The sequence below is a fragment of the Neocloeon triangulifer genome, unplaced genomic scaffold (assembly GCF_031216515.1).
Source record: "Neocloeon triangulifer isolate White Clay Creek 2 clone unplaced genomic scaffold, ASM3121651v1 ptg000012l, whole genome shotgun sequence".
Classification (NCBI taxonomy): Eukaryota; Metazoa; Arthropoda; class Insecta; order Ephemeroptera; family Baetidae; genus Neocloeon; species Neocloeon triangulifer.
The window spans coordinates 6,819,531-6,846,383 of record NW_026775554.1 but is presented as its reverse complement, the minus strand read 5'-3'; the positions used below and the strand labels follow the sequence as shown (position 1 = coordinate 6,846,383).

The following is a 26,853-nucleotide window of genomic DNA, read 5'->3' as shown; positions in this document are numbered from 1 at the left end:
ATAAGGTATGGAAATTTTTGACAAAGTGTGCCCAATTACTCGGCGTCAAACATGACTCTCAACAAACACAATGCAAAATGCTCTACTTATACCGGCGTGATGAATGGTCGAGCGTTTCCATGGGATAATTCTGCGCACTTTTACTCAGAGCGAGAGAGCAGATAGATCCGTCGTCACAAAGCTCATGATTAAATAATTGAGCTCGTTTTCCCTACGGAGCACATACACATAATTTCAAACTGTCTCCGTTGGGTTGCGAAATAATGCAGCAGGTTTATAAATTTTCTTCCTGATATTAACCAAACAAAGTATGTGAGAACTGTAAAAAATAGAACATTTTCGCAATGATTACTAAAATTGATTATTTATATTTAATATTTATAGAATTAATAATGATTATTTTAACTATTTTTCTTCAATCTAAATTTCAAACCTTTTGTAACAATTTGAATAAATAAAAACAATTATATTTAATAATCGCAACTACAAAGATGCATAAAATGAGCGAAACAGAGTAGATCAGAAATTAAATATTTAGTCACAATTTCAATTTTTCTTGTGTTTGGTTCTATTTTAACCGATAAAAAATTACTTTTATCTTATTAAAAAAGTTTCCATTTTTTTTTTTTACCTGTATATAACCAAGTTTCTTTCATACTTATTACACAATCTCAAATTCAACCACGTCAGAATTATATCACATAGAGGTGTCATGATCAAAGCCTAATTTGATTCCACCAGGCGGAAATGAATGCAGCACGCGGTCGCACTGTCGGGAGCTAGTGTAAGTTGCAGCCATAGGGATATCTTTCTGTCTACTCTATTGCATTATTTTTACGACGCTCGCATGCTCTTCATAGTGTGGGTGCATGTGACGGGGGGCAATAACGGCTGAATGAATTGCTGTGTAATGAGATGAAGATGTTTGCACTCGCGGGAGATTCTCAATTACCCGCCGCGGCATGGGAAAGAAAGCATCGCGCGGTGACTCGTCGCCTTACTCATGTGTATCTCCTTGCGCAAAAATCGATCGTGAATGTGAATTGAAATGAATTCGTGCATGACCCTGTTTTCATTTTCAATTAAGTCTCGAAGAAATTTGCACGTGATAAGCCGTGACAGCGAAATTTGCTTGAATTCAAATCCCTTAAATTGGCACGAGGATTTTATGTAATTATGCTTTTGCAAGTATTGGTGGTATTGCTGAGCAATAAAATAATGTAATGAGAATGAGAGCCTCGTTTAAAATCACCTCCTCGAAGCTTACTTGGAAAAGTCATTTAAGTTTAAATAACAACTTAAAAAAATCTAGGGCCACATTATAGTAATGTGCTGCTTGAATAAAGACCACAAAATTAGTGCAATGATTTTCCAGGAAAAATATAATAAATCTAACAAAAAACCATTTATTTATGATTGTGTGAGACGAGATTCTATTTAACAAAACCAATAATACAGCAGTATCAGAGGATGAAAAAAAAATTAATCTAAAAACTTAAATTAAACAAAGTTTTTATTATTTTTTTATTACTTATAGTAGTTATAGTAATTTATTCAAAATTTATTTAATTTAAATTCTTTCCCAGATTTACCACTTTCTCGTCACAATATCAAGGATAATTTAAAGGATCTAAAACACCTGTCTGCTTCCGAAAGTAATTGCCTACGCGTTTTTGTCGGGCGCTGTGTCAGTTTTATGGCACAACTAACGCCGCCGAGTTATAAATGCCCAACCAAGAGTTCGGGGTCAGTGTCATTTGCAAAACTAACTAAGAGCCAGTCGCAGCATAATATGCCTAGGGCAGCTAATTGCAAAATTATGCACAATAAAACTTAACTAATTTGAATAATTTTCGAAAGGATTCCGCTCGCTGCACTCGCAATTAAATTGCAACCGAACAACCTTGAACCAGAGATGCTTTTGTGTGACAAAAGAAACAGCTCACTATTTCTCCTAATTAGGCCCTCAGACATAATTATTTTAATGCCTTGTTTGTTAAGTTCAATTTGAAACATGGCCAGAACCTCATAAATTTGTCCAAACTATAAGAAAGATTTTTGAGCGGCTCTACGGGGGTAAGGAATTCAAGAAAAGAGCAAAGTCGCAAGGTCGGAACGATTGTTACGGAAAGAATTGCTTTATATTATAAAAAGTGAGACAATGTCGGTGTTTATGTGCACAAACATATAATCTGCTCGGTGCTTAAGGAAATTTACAATGGTAGAGGCCTAGAGAGAGACCACACAATAAAATGCTCAAAGAGTGCGCACTCGTGATTCAATTTATTTATGACGAAATTTTGAAACCAGAGTGCTCTACAAATCGCAGAGTCCGCGTGCTTCGCAATTGCTCGTTTATTACACGCGTCGAGTAAATAGCCGGCGATCTTACTTGAGCCCTGAGGCCAAAACACATCACCGCTCTGAAAGTCTGAAATTGACCATTTCAATTAGAAATCTCTGCGAAAATAAAAATCAGAGAAACCTTTCATAACATTTGACATTTGTGCGGGCTGGAAGCCATTCAACGATTTCTTTTGCAAATTTTCAAGCCAATCAAAAAGAAAGACTCTAATGAAAATTTCATTGAGTAAAAAGACTAAAAAGCAACACTTATAAATTTTTAGAAACAAAACTGGGACAAAAGCATAAAAATTGACATACTTACAATTGAAAAAATATATAATATTATATTTCATATTTATATTTATATATATTTAAAATACATTTTATATACAAAATTACAAGGAATTATTCTTTTCTGGAGGAAAGCCCAGTTTTGCAGGAAATGTTGAAAGAAAATTAATTTTGTTAAAATTGATGTAATTTCAGAAGGCTCAGTCTAAAGTTTTTCAAGCACAAATTGGCATGTTCTCTCAAGTAAAGCATTTGCCTTGTAAATTCATAATAATATTACTTAATCCAGAGAGAGAGAGAGAGAGACGGCAATCTCGTTTTCAGTTTCGCCAGACGAATTTCGTCCGCGTTTTAATTGCCGCCAAACCGAGCGATCTCTCACAAGGAGACGAGTTGTTTGATATACGCATTTATTAGCGCCAGATTCATTGCACCATTGGCACAGAAAAGAGGCTACTCGTGAGTACCGTCGCGCCGCAAAAAGTAGAAGCGGAATGTCCACTCCATGGAAATGGTCAAGGACGACATTTCGGCGATAAACATGCCATTACGTTACACGAGCAAAACACGCTACTTTCTTCGTCAGTGCATGGAAATCGACTCTCGTCCGTCACACCGTGAAAACGTACGCCTTTGCACTCAACGCGGCCCATTCATCTTTGTTATACACGGTGCTTTATGCAACGGACACGCCTTTGCAATTTTTGCTGAAATAATCAAAGAAGTTTTGTGGCTCATTGTGACTTAACACCGTAGATAATTCGCGCCCAGCAGGAGTAAATATCTCAGGTGCAGGTGAAAGGGCTTCCGATGTTTCCCTTGAACAAGCGCTCAAAGTGAATTTTTAATATTTATATGCTTTAAAATTAGTAGAAATTTAGAACATTCCGATTAAATGTTTAGATATGCATTTTATTTACACTAAAGTACTAAAAAATTTAATAGCACAAAATTTTTTCGCATTTAACAAAAGAGAATAAAATTTCCCTGCTGAGAAAGCAAAACAGGTGTACAAGTATGTACTTTCAATTATATTTGTTTCATTTTCGATGTTGTCAAGAACAAAACAATCTAATAGTGCTGCCGGGCCAGGCAAATTAAACTTTTACCAGCGAAGAAATTCCCAAACTTTTCACTCTCTTTCTTTCGATACATCGAAACGGAGATAAAAAGTGATAGTTTCCTGTTGTTGATCCGATAAGCAGAGAGCGTTTTAAATACAAATTAATTAGTACATTGCGCCGCTCATACCACCATTACTCATAGCCGAGAGCAGTCTATAAAGATATGCAAAGAAGTGAACGAGAGCATTTCACTTGAGTGTGGGAGCAGAAAAGAATTTCTGCCTTTTATATAGAACACATAAACACGCTATTGTAAGAGGAAAGAAGGAAAAAAGAAACGATCCGCCAGATTTATTACCGGCAACATTGCGGCTATGCTTTGTTTATAGAGATCAACTGTATACCAAGGAAGGGAAATCAGAATTGAATATTACTTTGAAATTGAGATTTATAAATTTATTAAAATTATCACCGTCGTTTATTCTACCTGTTTTGCGGAATACAAAATAAACCCTGAATAATAAATCCTGTCTGATATGAATTTATTTTGAAATACTTGAATAATGCTTATTTTATTAATTCTCCTTTTAATGGCAAATTATTTCCTTCTTTTCGGCATTAAAGTTGGCCTTGAGTACCACATTCCCAAAAAGTCCTTGGTGCTCACTTTCAGTTAATAAAAAGTAAATTCAATACTAAAGTGTCACCCTGCCCGTTGCAATTGTTCTCTTTCACGGCCGTTTCGCCTTTTCTATATTGAAAAGAGTGTAAGTCACTTAGCCACATTATCATTTTTGGAGCGGAAAATGAAATTCCGGCGGTGTCACTTTTCAAAAAGTACACAAACAACACCCAAAGCGAAGTGGCCCAACCTGAAATGAAACACGCCAGCAGTCTAATATGTCACCTCGATTGCTTGTTCACTGAAAATTTAATCCAGCGCGCAAAAGTGGTTGAACACGTTCGGCCGGTGAAACATAAAAAACAATCTCTTCGTGTGTGCTCGCGTTTTTTATATAATTTACAGCAATTGCGTAAGCGACATACATTTTTTCCTTCTCTCTTTCTTGCCGAATTATTTATTAGATATTCCAGTGGGCGACACAAATTTATATTGCCTCGTTTTTATGAGCCCGAGAAGAGCCGCCGCCGTTCACCGCGCTCGGCATAATTATAAATTGTGCGCCTGAACGTGTCCGCGATAATTAACACTGTGCTCTGTTAACCTCTCGATTTATTCATTTTGCTAAAGTAGAGCAACCAGACGCACGACGGCTTTTTTGTTATGAATTGGAAGTGATCCGCAGTGAGCTTATTGATTTCATGAATGCATATTTAAATTAATCAATCAAAATTTGTATGTGCAATTCAAATTACGTTCTCTGTTTCTCAAATTTCAGAGGCCTATAATAATAATAATATTTGATTTTTAGATTACTTTATTTTAGGTCGAGGTTCAATAATTAATGGTCAGCAAGCAAATTTATCAAGCAAAAAAAATCAGTATTATTTTTGTGTGTCAGGTTTGGTAGAAAAATAGCAAGATTTTACGAAAACAAAATAGTGGAAGAATAGCTATATTTTAATAAGGGGATGCTATTTTAACAGGTCTGCGGCCCAGAACGCCCTTGTCCTGAACTGTTTTTTAAATTTGCAAATTACTCGTCTAATTTTCTCACGACTGTGCGGCGCTAATCGTTTCTTAAAATAGTGGAAGAATAGCTACATTTTAATAAGGAGATGCTATTTTACCAGGTCTGCGGCCCAGAACGCCGTTGTCCTGAACTGTTTTTTAAATTTGCAAATTCCTCGTCTATTTTTCTCACGACTGTGCGGCGCTAATCGTTTCTTAAAATAGTGGAAGAATAGCTATATTTTATTAAGGGGATGCTATTTTACCAGGTCTGCGGCCCAGAACGCCGTTGTCCTGAACTATTTTTTATAAAGGGAGCGCTATATTTCCAGCTCAGTGGCATAAATTCGCCAATGACCTGAGAAAAGTTTTAAAATTGTAAAATCTTCGTCTATTATTTTCGCGTCTCGCCGGTGATAAACGTTCGGCATATTAGTGGAGGAAAAACTATTTTTTTAAAGGGAGCGCTATATTTCCAGCTCAGTGGCATAAATTCGCCAATGACCTGAGTAAAGTTTTAAAATTGTAAAATCTTCGTCTATTATTTTCGCGTCTCGCCGGTGATAAACGTTCGGCATGTTAGTGGAGGAAAAACTATTTTTTTAAAGGGAGCGCTATATTTCCAGCTCAGTGCCATAAATTCGCTACTGACCTGAGAAAAGTTTCAAAATTGTAAAATCTTCGTCTGTTATTTTCGCGTCTCGCCGGTGATAAACGTTCAGCATATTAGTGGAGGAAAAGCTATTTTTTATAAAGGGAGCGCTATATTTTCAGCTCAGTGGCATAAATTCGCCATATACCTTAGCTAAATTTAAAAATTGTAAAATCATCGTCTGTAATTATTATCGCGTGCCAGGGTTCCGGGGTAAGCGTAGAAAAAATTTTCAAAAAAAAGGTGGCTGCAAATGCTTCAAATGGCATGTCTGATATCTACATGGTGGTCATGGAAACTTTTTTTATCTGTCGGGACTTGGTCAGTAATGATGGGCCAGGGTTGAAGAGGGGTGAGGGTTTGAAAATGACTAATGAGTTGGCTAGAAATACTCCAAATGGTCTGTCTAAGATTTCGAGATGATCGCCACAAACCATTTTTTTCTGTCAGGACTTGGTCAAAAGGGTGGGTCAGAGGGATGAGGGGAAGAAAAAATTTTAAAAAAAAGTAGGCTAGAATTGATCAAAATGGCCAGAGACTTTTAGATAATTGGCTGTAACACGTTTTCATTGTCGCCTTTGTCGGGTCGGGACTTCGCCCAGTGGCCCGAAAGGTCAGGGTTCCAGGGGTGAGGGGTAGAAAAATTTTTTGGAAAAAAATGGTTCACAATCATTAGAATCGTCCATCTGAGATTTTAAGATGATGCCGCAGAAAAAGGTTTTAGTGGTCGGGAGTCAGGAAAATTTTATTTCACGTAATTTTACACCAAAGTAAGTGGCCCCTGGAAAGTCCGGGCCACACAGGCACTTGTAAGATTTGGATCGAAAAGTATGTGGCCACATAGACTCGATCCGCTGTGTTGTTGTATTCGCCGCGAAGGTGGGCGTCGTAGCCGAGCGGGCTAGGCGGGGAGCCGCTGGTCGACTGAATGAGTTGGGTTGTTATTCTGAGTTTGTATGTTGCGTCATCGGCAGAGTCGCTACACACTAAATCCGCCACTGACTCGAGGCACCTAATCAAAAAAGGTTGCCATAGTCACCTCTTCCCCACGATCTCCGCCGACACTTTTCACGGCCACTATACTACCAAAAGGTAGCAATGCTTCTCGAGTCAAAATAAAAATTCTCACTTATTTTCCTGCCGGAAGAACTTTTACTTAATTTTTATTTATAATTTAGGCACCATCCGTATTGCAGTGGAAGTTTTAAATCGAAAAACGCACATCCGGCGTTCTCCCAGCAGGCCCGACCTAAATAATAAAACATTTTTAGAATGTGGATGCGCACTTGTCACTTTCGCAAAATATACAATTATTTAAATCATCTTCTCAAAACTTCTGTTACACACACGCGTCGTGTGAACTGATTATGCACGATTAGGCAACCTGCGAAATCTCGACCGCACATAAGTAGCGTGTCTAACACATTTGCAGGCGCCTTTGTCGTGTGCAGTCATGCGGACGAAACGAGATGCTGCGCGCTGAGAGATAAAAAATCATGCGGATTCGAAGCTCACATATTATACGCAAGCCGTGTGGCCGGCGCACTTTTGCTGGTCACCTTTAATGATATAATAGATTGCTTCCGCCTCCAAAAGTGACTGCATGCAGCTCATTCAAATGGAGAGCGAGAAAAAAGTGGCAAAATTGCAATTCAACACACACATCCTCCAATAGTGGAGCCGCGAATGTTTGTTATTTGATGCATGCTTATTTTTTGGACTGCCGTTTGGCAATGCACATATGGCCCACATGGGCAATAAGGAAATAATACTGACGGACTGAGAGGATGTTTGGTTGTATTTTTGGGCTCAAATGTAAGTTCTGATCGGGATGGATTGGCATTATTTTGTTCATTATTTATTATACGGCTTTAAAAATTAATCACCTTTGTAAAATTATTAGAAAAAAAATTGGTAGCCGAATACTTTAACTCTATGCATAAAAATTAATTTTGAAATGAGAATGACATTTGTAAAATGCAAATTGGATTGATCCCGTACCACCGTAGGCGTGAACCTTTCTTATTGTTAGACCTGTGTGAAAAGTGAGCAAAGAGAGGGCAGCTTAGGCAGCTACACAATTGGTTTTCATTTTCATCTTTACATTGTTATTGAAATTTCTTGCTTTGATCTTTGAACTCTATCCCGCTACACAAATTTCATTTGCAAAATTCTTGCCCTTCTCATCAGTTAAAGTCGTCAAGCATAAAAATATTATTATAATAATGTATTTTTTTACTTGCAAATTAAGTTTATTGGGGTGTACCAGAGAATAAGCAATGCGCAAACAAATTTTTTCATTTTTATATGTTACCATTTGTGCTCGTCAATGTTCAACTTCAGTGGAAAAATAGAAAATGCATGCAAACGTGAATTAAAATCTCTGTTGAATGTTATCCCATTTGGAAAACGTATCTTGTAAAAAATATTGTTTTAACAACAGCTAAAAGTATAATAAAAAATTAAATTATTCCGTTGCTTGCAAACGTTTCAGCAGGAGCGCCGCCAGTAGACTATGTTATATGGCATGCTTTCTCTGACGACCCGATTTCATTAATATAATTTACTACATACTTTATATTCATATAGAACTGCACAATCATACTACATGACATTAAAATACACTTTTAGGGTTATTAAAATCTGAACAGTAAAAATCTTGATTTGATAATCCTGAAATAACCGCATTATGTTACTATTTGAAATTACCGACTTTTTCTATTATACCCAGTAGATTTTTTATTCGATACAATACATAATAATTTAAGTTTTTTTTCAATAGAGGATTTTTTCATTTTCTCAAGATTATCTTCACTCCAACGTGATTGATAATTTCTGCAATTTAGCTGGTAAAGAATAATGAACACTAATGAATAATCTTCTTTAATCAATACAACTAGCTCCTTTATTTTTAAAATTAACATTGCGTCAAATTTGATCATAAATTTCTAAAATTGTTTCACAGTTCATTACAATCAAGATTGGAGCTTGCCTTCTGCAAGCTCAAGAGTGCACTGGTCTTGGCGGGATAAAGATAATTATTATATCTAATTTGATACAAAATTCCATAAAAAATTGATTGTTTTTTAATATAAGGTCAATTTCCCAATATTATGCTGCAAAGAATGATTTTCTTCCAAGTGTGCAGCTAAAGTAACCATTTTACTTATTATAGGAGACCAGAAAATTTAATTTCAGCAAATCACAATTTTCAGGAAAAGTGGCCTATTTTAAAAATTACTTTTGATCACTGTTGGATATCTTTAAAAAAGATAACTTCTCGTCCAGGCTCTCAACGTACTTGGCAAAGACCTCCCTTATGCCATTCTTCTCCAATCCCAGCTCCAAGGGCGTTTCTCCCTCCAGATTAGGGGTTTCAGCATCAGACTCTGCGTCAAGGAGTGTTTCGCAGATGGAACACCAACCAGCAGAGGCTGCGTAATGCAAGGCTGTTTGCCCTTTCCAGTCTCGGGTGTCGACGGACGAGGCAGCCTCTTGGACAAGTAAATTGACAACAGCCTCACGACCTCCACGGGCAGCCAGATGAAGGGGCGTTTTCCCTCCACTCCTCTCAGGGACAGTGGCATCTATGTCCAGGTCCAGTAGTACTTGCAGCATCTCGACATTTCCTATTTCTGCAACCATGTGTATAGCAGATCGACCGGAGTCATCGGTAGCCTCCAACAAAGTTTTGGCAGTGGTTTTTTGTCGTTGTTCGAAACTCTCCAAAATGCTTTTCAGACTGTCCAATTCACCATTCAACACAGCAGACCACACTTTTTGCTGCATGCTTTTTGGTTGAGACCTCTTCACAATACTGCTGGTATTCCAACCCCGCTTGACTCCATCCTGTGCAATGGCCATACTGTCTTGATCCATTAAAAGATTATTGAACTCCTCAATACTTCCAAATGAATTTTCTATAGTTTGAATATCTATCATTTCAAAAGGATCCCTGGTGTATAATGGATCGGTTGCAAATTGGTTTGTGCTGGATACCTAAAAAGTTGGAAAAATATACTTAGTACACAGGGTTGGTTGGCATGCATAAATCACATTTACATTAATACAATATCGAAGAGAATACTCGGTTTTTATAATTGAAATTAAAAATCAAGTTTATTGAGACAAAATTTAATTAGGTCATTTTTTTTGTTCTGTCAAAAAAAACCCATTAACCTGCTAATTTTCATGTTTTCAACCAGGACTTAAGAAATGCTCACAAATTATGGATGCAGTAACTGTAGAGCACAATATTGTTTTTAAACTTATCACAATAAAAGAATCTCAAAACCCATTAAGAAAAAAAGCAAATGTAAATACACAAACTTATCGTATTTAAAAGAATAATATTCACACCTGATCATGGTCATCTTGTGAAGCAGGAGTATCAGGAAGATGAAACGTCTCCTGTAAGTATTGGTTGAGGCTATTGGTTGTCTTAGGTGCCACAATATTGAGCTCTTCATCAATGTTGAACTTGCGCTTTTTCCCAGGGCATTCTTCAGCAGGTCGGTAAATAAATGCTAGAGGTTCAGATCTCTGATTGTCCTTTGGCCGAACAAGCTCGAACAGAACCTAATTAGAATATATTAAACTTTAAGGTATGTGTGTAACTTAATTGCGTTAATTATTATGCAGCATCAAAATTAAAATCTAATGAAGGAAATTGAATGGTGTGCAAAATGAAGCATCAATAAAAAATTTCAAGTAGGCAGAAACTGAAAACTCATAATTTGATTTAATACACCTGGAAAGAATTTTTAACCAAGTGTTTTCGTGGCGCACCTCAACATCGTTGTCAATGCTCTGGTCTCGATAAGGAGGAGTGTTGAAAACAATGCCATACTGGTGGTGGACATCAGCCTCACCAAATTTGGCGAAATCCTCCCAAATGACCATAGAATGTTCGTCTTCTTCAAAGAACCTGACTTTGATATTCTTTTTGTCAACCTTATCGACAAACAGCATCACCTCGCTGTTTCCTCTGCAAGACCCAGCTGTCAAGCTAGCCTTGATGATCTTCAGCTCTCCATTAGCTGCACACTTTTTATTCAGGATCGGCTGTGAAGACACAATCAAAGGCAATCCATTGCAGCCATAAATTGGCAAGTTGTTTGCATCTACAGCTTCAAATCTCAGTTTGACGGAGTTTAAATTAACCTAGGAATAAAATTATTTCAGTTGCATTAAAATTTCTATTTGCGTAATCTAATTACCGTTGCAGCATGGCCTTCGGCTTCTCTGGCAATTTTCATTTTCTCTTTAGAATTCAAAGTCTTTGTCGTGCCAGTTTCCTCTCTTCTACGAATCATTTTCTCCGTTAGAATTTTAGTAGCATCTCTCTTAGCTGTTTGAATAATGCCAACTTTGAATTCGGCCTCCCAGTTGTTCTCCAAATTTAATTCAACCAAATGGGGCTCGTTTGCCTGGATATAATTTAAATTTAGGATTAATTAACTTAAAAATATTCAGTATGTGTGGTGTAACCACAGGGATCTTTAATTATTGTATTGCAGAAGAAGAACTTTAATTGTACAAATCTTATAATTATATGTAACCGCGCGCGTTAAGGCCATTTAGTATATTAACCAAAGCTGAGCACAACCCTTAAGTTCCCGCCCCGCGCGCCACGCCACCACCGAGAACTACGACCGCCGCGCTCAGGGCGCCACCTGAGTGCCCAAGCAGACGCTTCCTGGACTCGACTGAGTGTGGTTGTAATGGTTTCCCTTCCCGCTTTAAAAGGTATTGCTTGGCGCCCACGCTAGATAAATTCGGAACTGAATATCCTTTTAAATCAGCTTAATCCGTTCACTAATTCAGCCCGAACTTTAAAACTCAGCATTAGAATATTAAATCTAATAGTAATTCCGCATTAGTTTGGCCAATTATTGTTTAGTTTTAAGAATAAACCATCACTTTATTTGTTATTGTTAATTAACTTGTTTACTTGAAATATCAATTAACCCTTTTTAGTTAGAGCACAAAGATAAAAGAGTAAAAGCATTAAAGGCCAATTAGAATTAAAGCCAATTTCCATGAGGCCGCCAAGTTAAGTCAATAATTAATTAAGAAGCACGTTCGAGTCCGGGAAAGTCTCCAGCTCTGCGCAAAGTGAGAACTTCGGGGAAAAGTCCTGTCGAGAGTCACGACAGATTTGGTGTCAGGTGGGTGGGGTGTGTTTTTTTTCCAAATTAACGCACCCTTTGGAACGTCCCGCGCACCCTGGCCAGCCCAGAGAGCACGGTACTCTCCCGTACCCTGTTTTCGCCGAAGTTCTGAGGATCCGAGACCGACCGTGACAAGCCTGGTGCCATCGACAAGAAGCGACCGCTGGATCGAGGTACACCGAGAAACAAGAGGCTGACGGAAGGAGAGCGCCTTAAGAAGCACTTGCCGAATTTGTTCACGGGAAAACACAGGCACACTGCTGTAGAGCGCGACCAAGAAAAACGCAGAGCTGTTAATTTAAGGTATCCCTTTTAAGTTGTAATGGATCCTATTATTTAAGTGGGTAGAGTGCTTTTTGTAAATATCAGCCTTAAGGGCGTTTTGCAAAGGTGCACTTCATGCCAAAAAGGAACTCGGAAATTGAAAGTTAAAAGTAATCAGCAAAGTTGGGTTAAAAACGCGAAAAGTTAAATTAGAGATTGGGTGATAATCCTCTAATTGAGAGAATTTTTTTTTACAAAGAAACAAATAAAATGGTCCATTGCTAAATTTTATTGTTGTGGCTCAATTTTTATAAATAAGCGAATAAATTTAAGAAATTTTGTAATATTGTACTCACCAATTTGACCATGGAACCTCTCACCTCATCCGAGTTGGTCAACAGAGATGTCCAACCAGAAGACCCACAGTCCATCGCCATTCGAGCCCATGTCTACCAGTTGATTGGCATCTACAAAGCAGATAGCAGCCTGTCCTTGAAGAACTTCATCCACAGTGTTGAGCGGGTGAAAATCGCATTTCCAAACACCCGAGATGCAGAGCTTGTCCGCCTTGCTGTCAGCAACACTGAAGGCGATGTGTTCCGGTTCGCCAGCAAGCTCAACTTGGACGCCCTCTCACTCCAAGACCTGAAGAAGGCGTTGGCGTCCGAGTTTGAGCAGCCACCCAGCTACTCCGAGGCCAAAGATGCGTTTGATGGCCTGGAACAAGGCAGCAATGAGTCAGTCGTCCAGTTCTACCGCCGACTTGTCAATGCAGGGGAGGTGCTCCTCAGTGCCCTGCTCGAACGAACCAAGTACAAGGAGGAAACACGACGGTTCTTCCTGGAGGAGGAACTGAAGCACCGATTCTTTGAGGGGCTCCGCACCGAGTTTCAGCAAGCAATTGTTTATTCAAATTCAAATCACCTTTCCAGCATGAGGGAAATTGCAGAAAATCAAGAGCACTTCTTGCGGCGAACCAAGCTCCGGCGTGAGCGTGAGGAGCAAGCTCAAGCAGCTGAGGATGAAAAATTGCAGCAGCAGCAGCAGCTCTTGGGATACATTCGCCAGCTGAAGGATGCTGTCTTTGGTGCCCCCAACCACCAGAGCACTCTCATGCAAACCACCAGCAGTGTGGTGACGTCCAATATGTGGCAGAGCAATCCAGCAGCACCGTCAGTCTGCCCCGTTCAGCCTCCGAGTGCGACCATCACCTCCGTGTGTGGCTCCACGGTGGGAGCTACACTGCCGATCACCAACGGCCACCCTCCAGCAACCAAGGAAAGCCTGCAAGAAAAGAAATGTCACAAGTGTAAACAGAAGGGACACATGGCGAGGAACTGCCCAAACGTGCCTTGCCAGCTGTGTTCCAGGAAAGGACATCGCTTTGGCCGGTGCCCCGAGCAAAAGTGCACATTCTGCTCAGCCCGAGGGCACCCGGCCAAGAGATGTCCAATCCAGAGGGCTTTGAGAGGCAACAATGGTGCAGCCTCACTCACCTCTTAGCCTTCGTCCAGCTTGTCGTGAATGTCCGCCACTGTCGAGCAACTCGATGGGCTCCCTCCATCGGAAACCAAAGAAAGGCTCCAGTGTGCTTGGATGCCAACCTCGAGCAACCCCAAGGTCCAAGTAGAGTCATCTCATCCCACCAGAAGAGAAGACCGACGCAAGAGTCTTGTCGGGAGGCCGTAAAAGCTTCTTGACGAGCAAGAGATATCCTGAAAGAATGTGAAAATTAGTATGTGTGAATTTTTAATTTTAAGTCAAGAATGTAATTAAAATTAAGAAAGTGAATTTTAAAAGTAAATGAAAATTAATTATATTTTGTGAAATGATAAAATGTTTTAAAAGCAAATGAGCCACAGCAAAAGTTAGAATTTCCCCAATTATAAATTAAGAGTTCAAATATAAAATTTCAAAAAGTTACAAGTTAAAAAGGAAAACAAGATCGTCAAATGTAACACAGTTGAATTTTGTCCAGAGAAAAATTTGAGAATTGATTGTGTAAAATTGTATTTTGTAATTTTAATTTAAGGTGGACAGTATTATGATTTCAATGATTATGTTTAATTTTAAATGCAAGGAATTAAGTTAGGCCACAATAATTTAAGAAAAATATGAGTGAATTTAAAATAAGAATTGTTTTGAAATTTTGTTTACGTTGTGGGAAAAGAGTGCTTACAAATCGCGACACTTAAATCTAAGCTGTGTTTTAAAATTGTTGTCAAAATGTTAGAATAATTAAATGTGCGAATAGTTCAAGCTCACCTCCTACATTCGTCGGCACTGTCGGCAAGCGAAATCGTGTCGAAAAATCATCGCCGCATCCGCGCATCGACGAGTGCAGTTCTCTCATCGCCAATTTGTTTATGTTTTGTTTTGGGACCTTTCCTCCTCCCTCCACCGCACCGCTGTTCGCTGCCCTGTGCGTGACGTCACGCCTCCCGCAGGAGCGAGCAGGCAAGAAGACGAGGAAGAAAGAAAACGCTCGCACAAACGTAACGCGGGTTGCTTACCACCTTCATTCATTCTGCTTTTTAGCTATTTAATCCAGTGTGAGCAATTTCGTGCCAAATTTTCTTAGGAATAAAATGTTAAAAATCATGTTAATTTTACGGATAAATTAAATTTGAAATTTAAGAAATTAATTTTAGAGAAAAATTTGTTTAAAATGCCAAAAGTGGAAATTATAAATTAATAATATGTCAATTAAGGAAAAAAAATTAAAATTTAAGAAAATTGTAATTAAAATGTAAGTTCACTGTTTGCGAAACATATTTGTCTGAATCTGTCCGAACAGAAAGCACAGGTCACAGATGCCGAGTTGCTGACTTGAGGGCAACCTGGATGACGCGCCCGCTGAGAACCAATTCTCACCACCCTGAGAACCTGCAGCGGAGCGCAAGCCTGTCTGAGGGACCCGATAACAACCCCATTGTCTCGGACGCCCTCGGCCCTCGAGAGCACTTGCGCAGCTTGTTCGAATGCTGTCAACCTTGCGCCCCAGACTGACCCTGCCGAGGACCAGGGAGGACAAAGAAGTTACGAGTCACGAGGGCGTGACTCAGATTTGTCGGGAGGCAGTCTGTGGTGTAACCACAGGGATCTTTAATTATTGTATTGCAGAAGAAGAACTTTAATTGTACAAATCTTATAATTATATGTAACCGCGCGCGTTAAGGCCATTTAGTATATTAACCAAAGCTGAGCACAACCCTTAAGTTCCCGCCCCGCGCGCCACGCCACCACCGAGAACTACGACCGCCGCGCTCAGGGCGCCACCTGAGTGCCCAAGCAGACGCTTCCTGGACTCGACTGAGTGTGGTTGTAATGGTTTCCCTTCCCGCTTTAAAAGGTATTGCTTGGCGCCCACGCTAGATAAATTCGGAACTGAATATCCTTTTAAATCAGCTTAATCCGTTCACTAATTCAGCCCGAACTTTAAAACTCAGCATTAGAATATTAAATCTAATAGTAATTCCGCATTAGTTTGGCCAATTATTGTTTAGTTTTAAGAATAAACCATCACTTTATTTGTTATTGTTAATTAACTTGTTTACTTGAAATATCAATTAACCCTTTTTAGTTAGAGCACAAAGATAAAAGAGTAAAAGCATTAAAGGCCAATTAGAATTAAAGCCAATTTCCATGAGGCCGCCAAGTTAAGTCAATAATTAATTAAGAAGCACGTTCGAGTCCGGGAAAGTCTCCAGCTCTGCGCAAAGTGAGAACTTCGGGGAAAAGTCCTGTCGAGAGTCACGACAGTATGGACCTCCTCATTTTTCTTCAACTTCCTGACCAGAAGATGTGGGTGTTCATGGGTCTCGTCATCAGCAGCCAAGGTGCACCGAATGAACACTGGCTCATTAGTGGTCCAACCAAAAAGAGCAACCTTAGGTAGTGTTTTGTTGGATCTCAAGCAGTTTTCGCCCGCTATGTGTCCGTGCGCGCCGTGCATTTCAGATTTATATCGAAATCTAAAAGTGCTGGATGGTTGCTCAGTTATTACAAGTTGAAGTTCCTCCATCTCCATCGCACGTTTTGAAAGAAAAATATTAGTCAGTTAGAAGTTATTTAGTGAAAAGGCAGGCAGCGATGACAAAATCAACCAAGAAATTGTGTCCTCTTCGACTCACAATCAGTCTCTGCTCTCTGCACTGTTTAGTGTTCGCGAGCAATTCGTTCGTATTCGTACCCACAGCGAAATGCGAAATCACTAATCATAAGCTTTCGTCGGAAAATTGGGGAATCACCATAATCTGCAAAAGGAGATGAGGAACGCATGAATTTAAGTTTTATAGATTAGGGAGTGCAATTTAATTGTTTTGAATGAGAAAATATTACAATAAAATTTGCTTGACTTGGTTGAATGATTAAATTGAAAAATCACGTTCATCTAATAAAAATCAAAATAATACCGAGTGAGAATAATGTCATACCTCATTACCTCGGTGTTGTTGACTTGTTGAAGTTCACGCCACGCCTCCACAAACAGGTGCGATACCATGTGATGATCGAGGTGGGAGAGGGAGGCGCGTTCGCCGCTTACTGAGAGATGTGTATTGTATAACCAAGATGTATTGTATTGTATAATATAATTTTAATGGTTTTTGTTAGCAAACGCGTCGAAGAATTGCTAGTTTTTTAATAATTAACATAAGATAGTTTTCATTTATTCAGGATTATTTTCACTTTATTAAGTCTATCCCAGTCTATCCCGAGATTCCTTTATTTAAAATAAACGAAAAACATAATTACATCAAATATCATCATAAATTTATATATTTATTTCGCAATCGATAAATTGATTATGAACAAGATTCAAGATAGGAGTTTGCCTTCTGTAAGCTCAAAAAGGGATTATTTGGTCATGGACCAATAAAGCAATAATTTTGGCGCGATCAAAACAATAATTATTATATCTAATTTGATACAAAATTCCATAAAAAATTAATTCAATTTTTTAATATAAGGTCACTTTACCAATATTATGCTGCAAAGAATGATTTTCTATCAAGTGCATCTAAAGTAACCATTTTACTCATTATAGGAGACCAGAAAAGCTCACATTTAATTTCAGCGCATCACATTTTTCAGGAAACGGTAGCCTTCTTTAAAAATTAGTATTCATCATTGTTTGATATCTTCAAAAAGGATATCTTCTCGTCCAGGCTCTCTACGTACTTGGCAAAGACCTCCCTTATGCCATTCTTCTCCAATCCCAGCTCCAAGGGCGTTTCTCCCTCCAGATTAGGGGTTTCAGCATCAGACTCTGCGTCGAGGAGTGTTTCGCAGATGGAACACCAGCCAGCAGAGGCTGCGTAATGCAAGGCTGTTTGCCCTTTCCAGTCTCGGGTGTCGACGGACGAGGCAGCCTCTTGGACAAGTAAATTGACAACAGCCTCATGACCTCGACGGGCAGCCAGATGAAGGGGCGTTTTCCCTCCACTCCTCTCAGGGACAGTGGCATCTATGTCCAGGTCCATTAGTACTTGCAGCATCTCGACATTTCCTGTTTCAGCAACCATGTGTACAGCAGACCGACCGGAGTCGTCGGTAGCCTTCAACAAACTTTTGGCAGTGGTTTTTTGACGTTCGAAACTCTTCAGAATGATTTTCAGCATGTCCAAGTCATCATTCAACACAGCAGACCACACTTTCTGCTGCATGCTCTTAGGTTCAAACCTCTTCATAATATTGCTGATCCCCAGACTACGCTTGACTCCATCATGAGCAATACCTAGGCTTTCATCCCAATCAAATTCATCAAGCTCGATAATTTGAAATGGATTTTCTATAATTGGTATATCCATTTCAAATGCTTCCCCTGCATACAATGGATCTGCCGCAAATTGGTATTGGTTTGTGCTGGATACCTGAAAGTAAGAAAAATATATTTAGAAATAGGTCATGGTCATTTTGTAAGTTTTTTGTAGTTCACTTAAAAGAAAAACATCCTGCTGATCTACATTTTTTTGCTCACTGCAGCCATAATTCACAAAGTTGAGAGATGACAGAGTCAAGAAAGCTCACAAATTAAGGCTGCAGGCAGCAGTACAACATGTTGACTGTAGAGCATGATATTGTTTTCTTTTTTACAAACAATGAACATTCTTTTTTACAAACAATGAACATCTCATCAATGAAAAGGCAACCTTAAATTCAACTCTAGGATAATGAATGACAGGCAAATCAAATATTTTAAAAACACACCATTCCACTGTCGTCTTGTGAAGCACGAGTATCAGTAAACACCTCTTGGAAGTATTGGGTAAGGCTATTAGTGGTCTTAGATGCTACTAAATTGAGATCTTCGTCAATGTCAATTTTGCGTTTCTTCCCAGGGCATTCTTCAGCAGGTCGATAAACAAATGGTAGAGGTTCAGATCTCTCATCATCCGTCGGACGAAAAAGCTCAAACATAACCTAATGAAAAATAGTATTTTAATACAATCTATGTGTGTAACTTGCATACAGAATACAATCATCAGGATCAATTGAATTTTTTGGTGATATTATTTCCAAACGCACCTCGACATCACCTTCGATGCTCTGATCTTGATAGGGAGGAGTGTTAAAAGCAATGCCATATTGGTGATGGACATCTGCCTTGTCAAATTTGGCAAAATCTTGCCAAATGATCATTCCTTGCTCGTCTTCTTGAAAGAACCTGACTTTGATGTCCTTTTTGTCAACCTTATCAACAAACAGCATCACCTCACTGTTTCCTCTGCAAGATCCTGCAGTTAAACTAGCCTTGATGATCTTTAGCTCTCTATTAGCTGCACACTTTGGGTTCCGGATCGGCCGTGAAAACACAATCAAAGGCAGTCCATTGGAGCCAGTAATTGGCAAGTTTTTGGCATCAACAGCTTCAAATCTCAATTTGACAGATTCTAAATTAACCTAAGAGTTAAATAATTTTAGTTGCATTAAAATTTCTACTTAATCTAATTACTGTTGCAGCTTGGTCTTTGGCTTCTCTGGTGATTTTTATTTTCTCTTTAGAAGTCAGAGTCTTTGGCATGCCAGTTTCTTGTCGTCTACGAATTATTTTCTCAGTGAGAATATCAGCTGCATCTTTCTTTTTCTTATGAATAATCCCAACTTTGAATTCGGCCTCCCAGTTGTTCTCCAAATTTAATTCAACCAAGTGTGGCTCGTATGCCTTGATATTTTTTAAAATTATAAATAATTAATTTGTTTTAAGTACCTCTTTAATACAAACCTCCTTTTTTCTCTCCAACTTTCTGACCAGAAGATTTGGGTGTTCATGGTTCTCGTCGTCATCAGCAGCCAAGGTGCACCGAATGAACACGGGCTCTTTGGTGCTCCAGCCACGAAGAGCGACCTTGGGTAGAGTTCGGTTGGATTTCTTGGAGTGTTCGCCGGCAATGTGTCCGTGCGCGCCGTTCAATTCAGAACAATATCTAAATAAGAAAGTGCTGCATGGTTGCTCAGTTATGAAAAGTTGAAGTTCCTCCATGGCAGTTAGTTTGAAAGAAATAAATCAGTCAGTTGACGAGTGGAAAGGCAGGCAGCGATGAAAAAGTCAAACAGACACAGACCACAGACAATTATTTTCACTGTTCACCTCGGCGTACCCCTCGTTCAGCTAAATCACCTTTCGTCGGGAAATCGGGGAATCACCACATAATCTGCAAGGAGCATGCATTGCGAATTTTAGTTTAGGAGATTAGGGAATGCAATGTGATTGTTCTGAATGAGAAAACATAACAATAAAATTTGCCTTAGCTTCGTTAAATAATTAAATTGTAGTAAAAACACGTTCATCTTTAATAAAAATAGAGAATTTTATGTCTTTGTCTTTACCGTCGTGTTGTTGAAGTTCACGCCACGCCCCCACAAACGCACAAACAGCGAACTGTTTGTGCTTGTTTCACGTCTTTCACGATCGAGGCGGGAGAGAAACAGAGAAGAGGCAGAAGCGCGAACCCTTATAAAAATCAGAATTATTAAAATTGGGTGTCGCACTGTATAAATTTGTGATAAAATTGCATTTGATGGCTGCATAGCGGATACGAGCAACTTTTATCTTTAAAGGCGGAGATGCGTATCGGCTATTTTATGTCATAATAAATAATAATTATTGGCTATAATGTGTTAAAGCAATAAGAAAATGAGTTTAACAAAGTAAAAAAATCAACTAAAGAGCAAGTAAGCATATTGCCAGTCAGTGCTGGTATGTATCTGGTGCATAATTCAACAAAAGTGTACATAATTATTACTGTTTGTGATTTTTAAGACAGTCCCATTAGTAATAATTTAATATTTTTATTTAAATATTTGTTTTTTACCTCAACAATATTCCAATTTGTGTTCGCCATGTGTCTAAGTAAATTGTATAGATTATTGAAATTTAATTTATACTTAAAATGCAGAAGATTTTAATATTTCTGTGGCTTCTATTTAATTTCAAAATAATTCAAAATGAAAAACTTTTTTCCTTTAATTTTTTATTAATAAGTGTTTTAATTCAAAAAAGGGGGACGTTGAAGAGTTTTATAAAAATATGATAAATATTATGAAAGAGGCCGACATTCCTCGTAGGCAAACTGAACGGATTAGTCAACCGTGGTTTGATTCTGAATGCTACGAATTAAAACAGAAATTGAACGAATGGAGAGAGTGCTTGGAAGTGGCTGAAAGTTTAAATGTAACTAGTATAATCAAGATTCTATTACCGCACTATACCGCAATAAAAAGAAATTACAAAAATGTGTGTGAAATGAAGAAGAACGCTTTTGTGCAAATGAAGGAGTTGGACATTTTAAAAGAGGCGGAGCAGAATAAGTGCTATAAAATTCTCAAGTTGAGCAAAAGTTTTTACAATACAAACAATATAATGATGGATGAATGGGAGTGCAATTTTGAAAAAATTTTCAACGAGAAAAAATTGAGTGAAAATGAATCTTTAAATCTGAAAGAGATGATAGTAGATTACAGAAATGATATAAATTTTTCACCTATTATGGAAGAAGAAGTTTTGTTAGCATTAAAGAAAATGAAAAACGGGAAATCCCCTGGACCTGACAAAGTGAAGAATGAAAATATTAAACTACTTGTTGAATCCTTACTCCCCGAAATAACGCAATTTTTCACCAAATGCTTGGAGCTAGGAACATGTCCAGAGGAATGGAGGCAGTCAAATCTAAAACTCTTGTATAAGGGAAAAGGGGACGCGGAAAATACAAATTCATATAGAGGAATATGTATTAGTTCGGCTTTTTACAATCTGTTAGATCGTGTACTGCATGCACGTATCTACTCATCTTTGATTCACGAGATTCCAGGCAATCAATATGGTTTTGTGAAAGGAAAATCCACTTTACAGGCAATTAAGTCCTTAGTTAATAACATTCAAGAGACAGTTTATAAGAAGAAATCACCCTTATATGCCTTATTTTTGGATGTAAGTAAAGCTTTTGACTCAATAGATAGGGCGTTTATTTTTAAGAAGTTAATAGAAAGCAAGAAGCTAACGTTCACGGAGTTAAATTATTTAGCTCACAACTTAGACTTAAATTTCTTGAGAATAGTAGATGGAGTAACAGTATCAAAACTTATTACACAATCAAATGGGGTAAGACAGGGGGGATGCACGTCCCCATTTCTGTTCAATTACTCTTTAGCTGATATAAATAATATTCTATGAGATTTGCCAAACGTGAAAGCCATTTATTATGCAGATGATATTGTTTTAACCTCAGAAAAATTAAGTGACTTGAAAATTGCTTTAGCCAGAATGAAAGAATTTTTGTTAAAACGCAGTTTGAAACTTAACTTGGAAAAGTGCAAATTCATGAAATTTAGAAATAAGGGTCTAGGAAAATATGCATTAAGTGACCGCCTAGATTTAGGTGGAATTGAAATAGAGAGAGTTGCTGAGTTTACATATTTAGGAGTTACTTTTCAACCATCAGGAATCTCTTTTGGAAAGCACATTGAAAAAAGAACAAGAGCTGCATTGCTGGCCACTTATAATATACGAGAACTAAAACAATTATCCATTGAAACAGCACACAAGCTATTTGATCTAAAAATTTCCCCAATTGCGTCCTACGGCATTGAAGAAATATGGCCTTTCCTAACAAAGACTGATTTTGAAAATCTTGAAAAAGTCAAAACAAGATATTTAAAAAGAGTTTTAGGACTGTCCAAGTATATTAGATCTAGATTTGTGTATGAATTAGTTGACACTGATCTCTTTGTATCGGACTTACAGGTAAAATATTCTCTAACTGAAACTGAAGCATTCCAGAAATTTTGTGTGTCTAAATATTTAAACAAACTTGAGATATGTGATGAGTTCTACGAGACAGAAACTATGAAGAATAAAAATTGGCAATGTGCAATGTTCAGTGATCGCCAAGTGTTTACGAGATTTGCCTGTCACGGGTACCACTATTTATTTTGTAAGAATAAAAATTTTCATTCTCAAGCGACAATAGATTGTGAATGCAAGCACTGCGGTAAGAAATGTTCACAATATCATATTCTTGAATGTAATGAACGAAAACTAAGCCTAAGAGAGGCTGCAAAAATCAAAATTAACTAATTTTGTACTTTGTAATAATTATCGAAACAAGCTTAATTGTAAAATTAATTTTAGGAAGACAATTTAGCTTTAGACACCCCCCAATCAGCAAGGAATATGTTTGAATAAATGCTTTATGTAGAGTGAATATTCAGCAATATAGTTGACAGGAATATTAGAAAACAATATTCAAAAATATTCCTGGAATATTCGTTTGCAATATTCGGGCAAACAAGCGCTGTCGAAGAGGTGGCGGTTTTGTGAACTACTAGAAAATCTTGATTATTTAAAACAAAGGGAGGTGTGCCGCTGACTGCTTAGATTTGCGCCAAAATTTCTTTCTTTGTAGCTCAAATGCTGGCATTATTGTCAATGGTAATTAAAATCAATTCAAAAGGATCCGTCTGTCCCGGCCCTTAACGGATTTCACTTAAATTAATGTAAATGAACAGCGAAATCCGTCGGCCGTGCCGTCATATTTAATGCTCTTGCCTTGGTGTTGAACTTTTTGTTTACTAATTCCGCGATGGCAACTTTTCTTATTTTCAACTTGTATTTTCATAATTCCAATAATTTAACTGCATCTCCAGTTTTAATTTTTCCAAGGAATGATTTTTATGACCAAAAGTGGTCAGCTAAGTGAAGTCGATTTCTGCAAATACATAAATATTCTGTATGCATAGAGTAAATCATAAATTTAATATTTAATCTTCAACGTTGAGGTATTTTATAAACATTTGATAGTGACATATATTGCTATCTAAAATTTTTATTTTATATAATGCATCTTTGTATTTATTTCCTATAGCTCTCCCTGCTGCTGATTTGAGAGTGCCGAAGACGTCGATCAGAAAATTTTGAGAATCGCTGGGATCGCACTTGCCGTCCCCGCCTTAACTGCTGGAGTGGAGTACATCTTTTTTTAAAGTCTTGATAAGAGTGCTGAAGGATCAAAGGTACAATATAATTGCGTTCCTCTATTGATAAGGTCATGCATGCGGTTTAAAAATGTTATGTTTGAGCATGGGACGCTCTTCGGTCCTTTTTTCTTTATATTGCCTTTAGTAATTTTCCTCTTCCATAGCATGCAAAATAAAAGGGATCAAGGTCGCGACAAAGTGATCATGAAAGACTTTGTCTTGGTCTCCTATAGTTGTGATAACCCAAATGGACGGAAAGCGAACGAAATTGAGGCAATTCCCAAAGAGTGGTTGGTTAGTTTCTCTGTTGAAAAAAATAGTCCGGTCTGCTTCCTCTATCCCTGTAACGTGTCAACTCTTGAATGTATATCCTTAAAGAAGGCTAAAAGAGTGCTCAACAAAGCTGACTGCATGGTTTGCCAAGGTGTCGCACTTGGACTAGCAAGTAATTGAAACTATTTTTGTTTTTCAATTTTGATGTATTAAATGTCATTAAAAAAATAACTAAAATATCTGTTGTCTTCATCAGGTTCCTATGTATCAGCACAAAATAAAAAGGCCAGGCTGGAAAAATATGGTAAAGAAATCATTGACACTACAGAAGACGAAAATACTCCCAGAAACCGTATTCCATCCTTGCTTTTGAATGGAGGAGATTTTGTTTTACAACCCAGTGACAGATCAAGCTCGTCGAGGAAAAGATCAGGCATGGAGGATTTTTTTAGTTTTAAAATTTAATAAAAAGCTATAAAATTGTTTATTCAGCTCCCACCTCGGCACCAGATTTCTTAGGCATTCTTCAAAAACAAACTGCAAACTCCATTCGAAAACGTACAAATCCAGAGGGAAGCACCAGCTTGATTCAAGGATCAGGTTAATATTTATGAAAACCTAATTTTTGTTTTAAACAACTACTTTTATCATGGTAATAACTTTTGTCCCAAACTCTTTATTTAATTTTCTGAAATTATGCTTCAGACGTATTGCGGGCCAGAGATCAAAGGACCAGCAAGACCTATGTACCCGAAACACAGGAGGAGGAAGTACCAAGTGGTGCAGCTAATTGTAAGGAAATTAATAATGTTTCATAGCGATGTGTTTTTGCCATTTTTATAACATTAAAAAGCATTAAAATAGCAATTCCCAACTCCCATATCAAAAATAGTTTTTCCAACTACAATTCATGTTTTATGCTCGATCAATTTACAGTAAACAATTTTTTAATTGCTAAGAATTATCAATTACTAATCAGTGCACTTTGTAATTATAAAAAAAATGAATTTAAAAACAATATTTGTATAGTCTCATCCAGAATTGAGGCTAGCAACTCAAATCTAAACTTGGCAAACGTTGACGCAGATTTTTTAATTCACCATTATTATAAATAAAATAAATTTTTCCAGTGATCGACAGCCAAGAAACAGAGTTTGATGATTATGAATCTGAGGATCACGCCACAAAAACAACAAACCAAGCATTGCCACCTCCCAGAGAGGAACTAACGTTTGGATCTCTAGACAATATCTTTGCTCCAATCGAAGGGCAGGCTGCTGGGATCATATTGAAGGACATCCCAGGTTTGTTTTCTTTAGGTCTTATCATAATTAGGCTCAGCCTGGGAATGGCCAACCGGGAAAGGGAGGCCCAATCCCAAACAAGTAAATTGCACTTTTTATTAGGATATCTATTAAGAAAATTCAAATATTGGCTTAATCAATTCTAGTCTTTACATAAAAAACAAGTCATTTTGGCAATTTTTTGGAAACAGTCTGTTATTTTAACCACCATTTGTTGTAAAGACTTGATTTGACAATGTCAATAGAATAAACCAGTACTTAACAATGATATAGAGAAATCATATTAATCACATATTTTTTCTTTTAGTCCTTTTTGTGCAGGACAAGGAAGTTCAGACCGAAGAACAGTATCTTTCCCCACTTTTGGATAAAGCAAACATCCAAAAGCGTCTTGATTCATTAGAGAGTATGTAATACTTTGAGCTAATACAGAGATAAATAATTTAATTTGCCTTTTTTCATTCTAGCGAAAATCCTCAGATACTTTGTTCAGCAAAAAGAAGAAAGCAAAAGCCTGAACAAAAAGGTGGATTCTATTTATGAATTGGTGCAGGAACTGACGCAGCACTCCAACAAAAATTCCAGTGACGATCCAGCTTTTCAGTTTGATGAGCCCAAAGTATTTGATCTTCCCTTACAAACTGAGGAAGGCTTCAATTCCCTGGAGGCTGAACTTTCAGAAAAAGAGCAACAGAAGCTGCTGGTAATTTTTCAACCAGACGAAATACAATTTAAGAAAAAATATCAAATATATATTTCATTGATATGTAATTCAAAACTCGCTTTGTTTTTAGAAACTTTTAACTCATTAACGAAAAACTTTTTCAGTACAAACAAATCTACGGTGCAACGTTCGGAAAGTCTCTCTCCCTCATTGTGAAAAGCTGCCTGGACAGTATTTTATCTGTATCCTTGCAACGATCTTTGGTTCTGAAAAGGCCAAAAAAGTGCTTGAAGAACCCTGCTGTCAAAAAAAGGGCTTTTGAACCCACAAAGATTTACCAAGTGGCCAGAGGTAACATTTAGAAGATTATGTTTGCATACACATTTAAATTAAAGAAATTAAATATATCAATTAAAATTTATTTAATCTACTCATACCCTTGCAGCTGTTATCAAGAAGAAGGTGGAAAAGGGCAAGCTTGGAGGTACAGCGGAGATCATTGACAAAAGAATCAGCAGTCATTTGGCAGGCTCTACAAAGCAACGCCCGAATTGTTCAAAACCCTCTTCGCCGGCTCCAGCGGACTCGATTGATCCGACGTTGGTTTTTGCCAATTTCGGAAGCGACCTTGAAAGCATCTCGGGAGAAGAAGATGGCGAAGTCTCTCAACAGGAAGAACCAGCGTCACCCGATGTGTTAAGTGCCAGTCAATAG

General features: G+C 37.8%; 3 protein-coding genes across 13 annotated transcripts; 1 reads left to right on the top strand and 2 right to left on the bottom strand.

The window, feature by feature from the left end:
* Positions 1–8,279: 8,279 nt before the first annotated feature.
* On the bottom strand, positions 8,280–16,919 carry LOC132196299 (nuclear factor NF-kappa-B p100 subunit-like). 9 transcript variants are annotated; one of them, XM_059618850.1, is made up of 8 exons: positions 14,689–16,331; positions 13,920–14,138; positions 13,348–13,707; positions 12,193–13,140; positions 11,206–11,415; positions 10,775–11,149; positions 10,346–10,564; positions 8,280–9,985 (listed from the first exon to the last, which is right to left on the bottom strand). In XM_059618850.1, exons 4-8 carry the CDS (start codon positions 12,304–12,306, stop codon positions 9,224–9,226), a joined length of 1,680 nt encoding a protein of 559 aa, XP_059474833.1. In that variant the 5' UTR covers positions 12,307–13,140; positions 13,348–13,707; positions 13,920–14,138; positions 14,689–16,331; the 3' UTR covers positions 8,280–9,223. The 9 variants fall into 9 exon arrangements, with proteins under 9 accessions (XP_059474833.1, XP_059474831.1, XP_059474835.1 ...); XM_059618848.1 differs by having other exon boundaries at positions 13,920–16,331; XM_059618852.1 differs by having other exon boundaries at positions 8,281–9,985; positions 12,250–13,140; positions 13,920–16,331.
* A 536-nt stretch (positions 16,920–17,455) lies between these two features.
* LOC132196503 (nuclear factor NF-kappa-B p105 subunit-like) lies at positions 17,456–20,336 on the bottom strand. Of its 2 annotated transcripts, XM_059619208.1 has the most exons (6): positions 20,254–20,336; positions 19,649–20,078; positions 19,379–19,588; positions 18,952–19,326; positions 18,634–18,846; positions 17,456–18,296 (listed from the first exon to the last, which is right to left on the bottom strand). In XM_059619208.1, exons 2-6 carry the CDS (start codon positions 19,904–19,906, stop codon positions 17,541–17,543), a joined length of 1,812 nt encoding a protein of 603 aa, XP_059475191.1. In that variant the 5' UTR covers positions 19,907–20,078; positions 20,254–20,336; the 3' UTR covers positions 17,456–17,540. The 2 variants fall into 2 exon arrangements, with proteins under 2 accessions (XP_059475191.1, XP_059475192.1); XM_059619209.1 differs by lacking the exon at positions 20,254–20,336 and having other exon boundaries at positions 19,649–20,157.
* Positions 20,337–23,102: 2,766 nt separating this feature from the next.
* LOC132197906 (uncharacterized) lies at positions 23,103–26,853 on the top strand. Of its 2 annotated transcripts, XM_059621508.1 has the most exons (11): positions 23,103–23,353; positions 23,787–23,934; positions 24,063–24,343; positions 24,428–24,604; positions 24,664–24,771; positions 24,877–24,963; positions 25,302–25,475; positions 25,783–25,881; positions 25,943–26,178; positions 26,304–26,490; positions 26,585–26,853. In XM_059621508.1, the coding sequence occupies exons 3-11, from the start codon at positions 24,064–24,066 to the stop codon at positions 26,851–26,853; spliced, it is 1,617 nt and encodes a 538-aa protein (XP_059477491.1). In that variant the 5' UTR covers positions 23,103–23,353; positions 23,787–23,934; position 24,063. The 2 variants fall into 2 exon arrangements, with proteins under 2 accessions (XP_059477491.1, XP_059477490.1); XM_059621507.1 differs by lacking the exons at positions 23,103–23,353; positions 23,787–23,934 and having other exon boundaries at positions 23,967–24,343.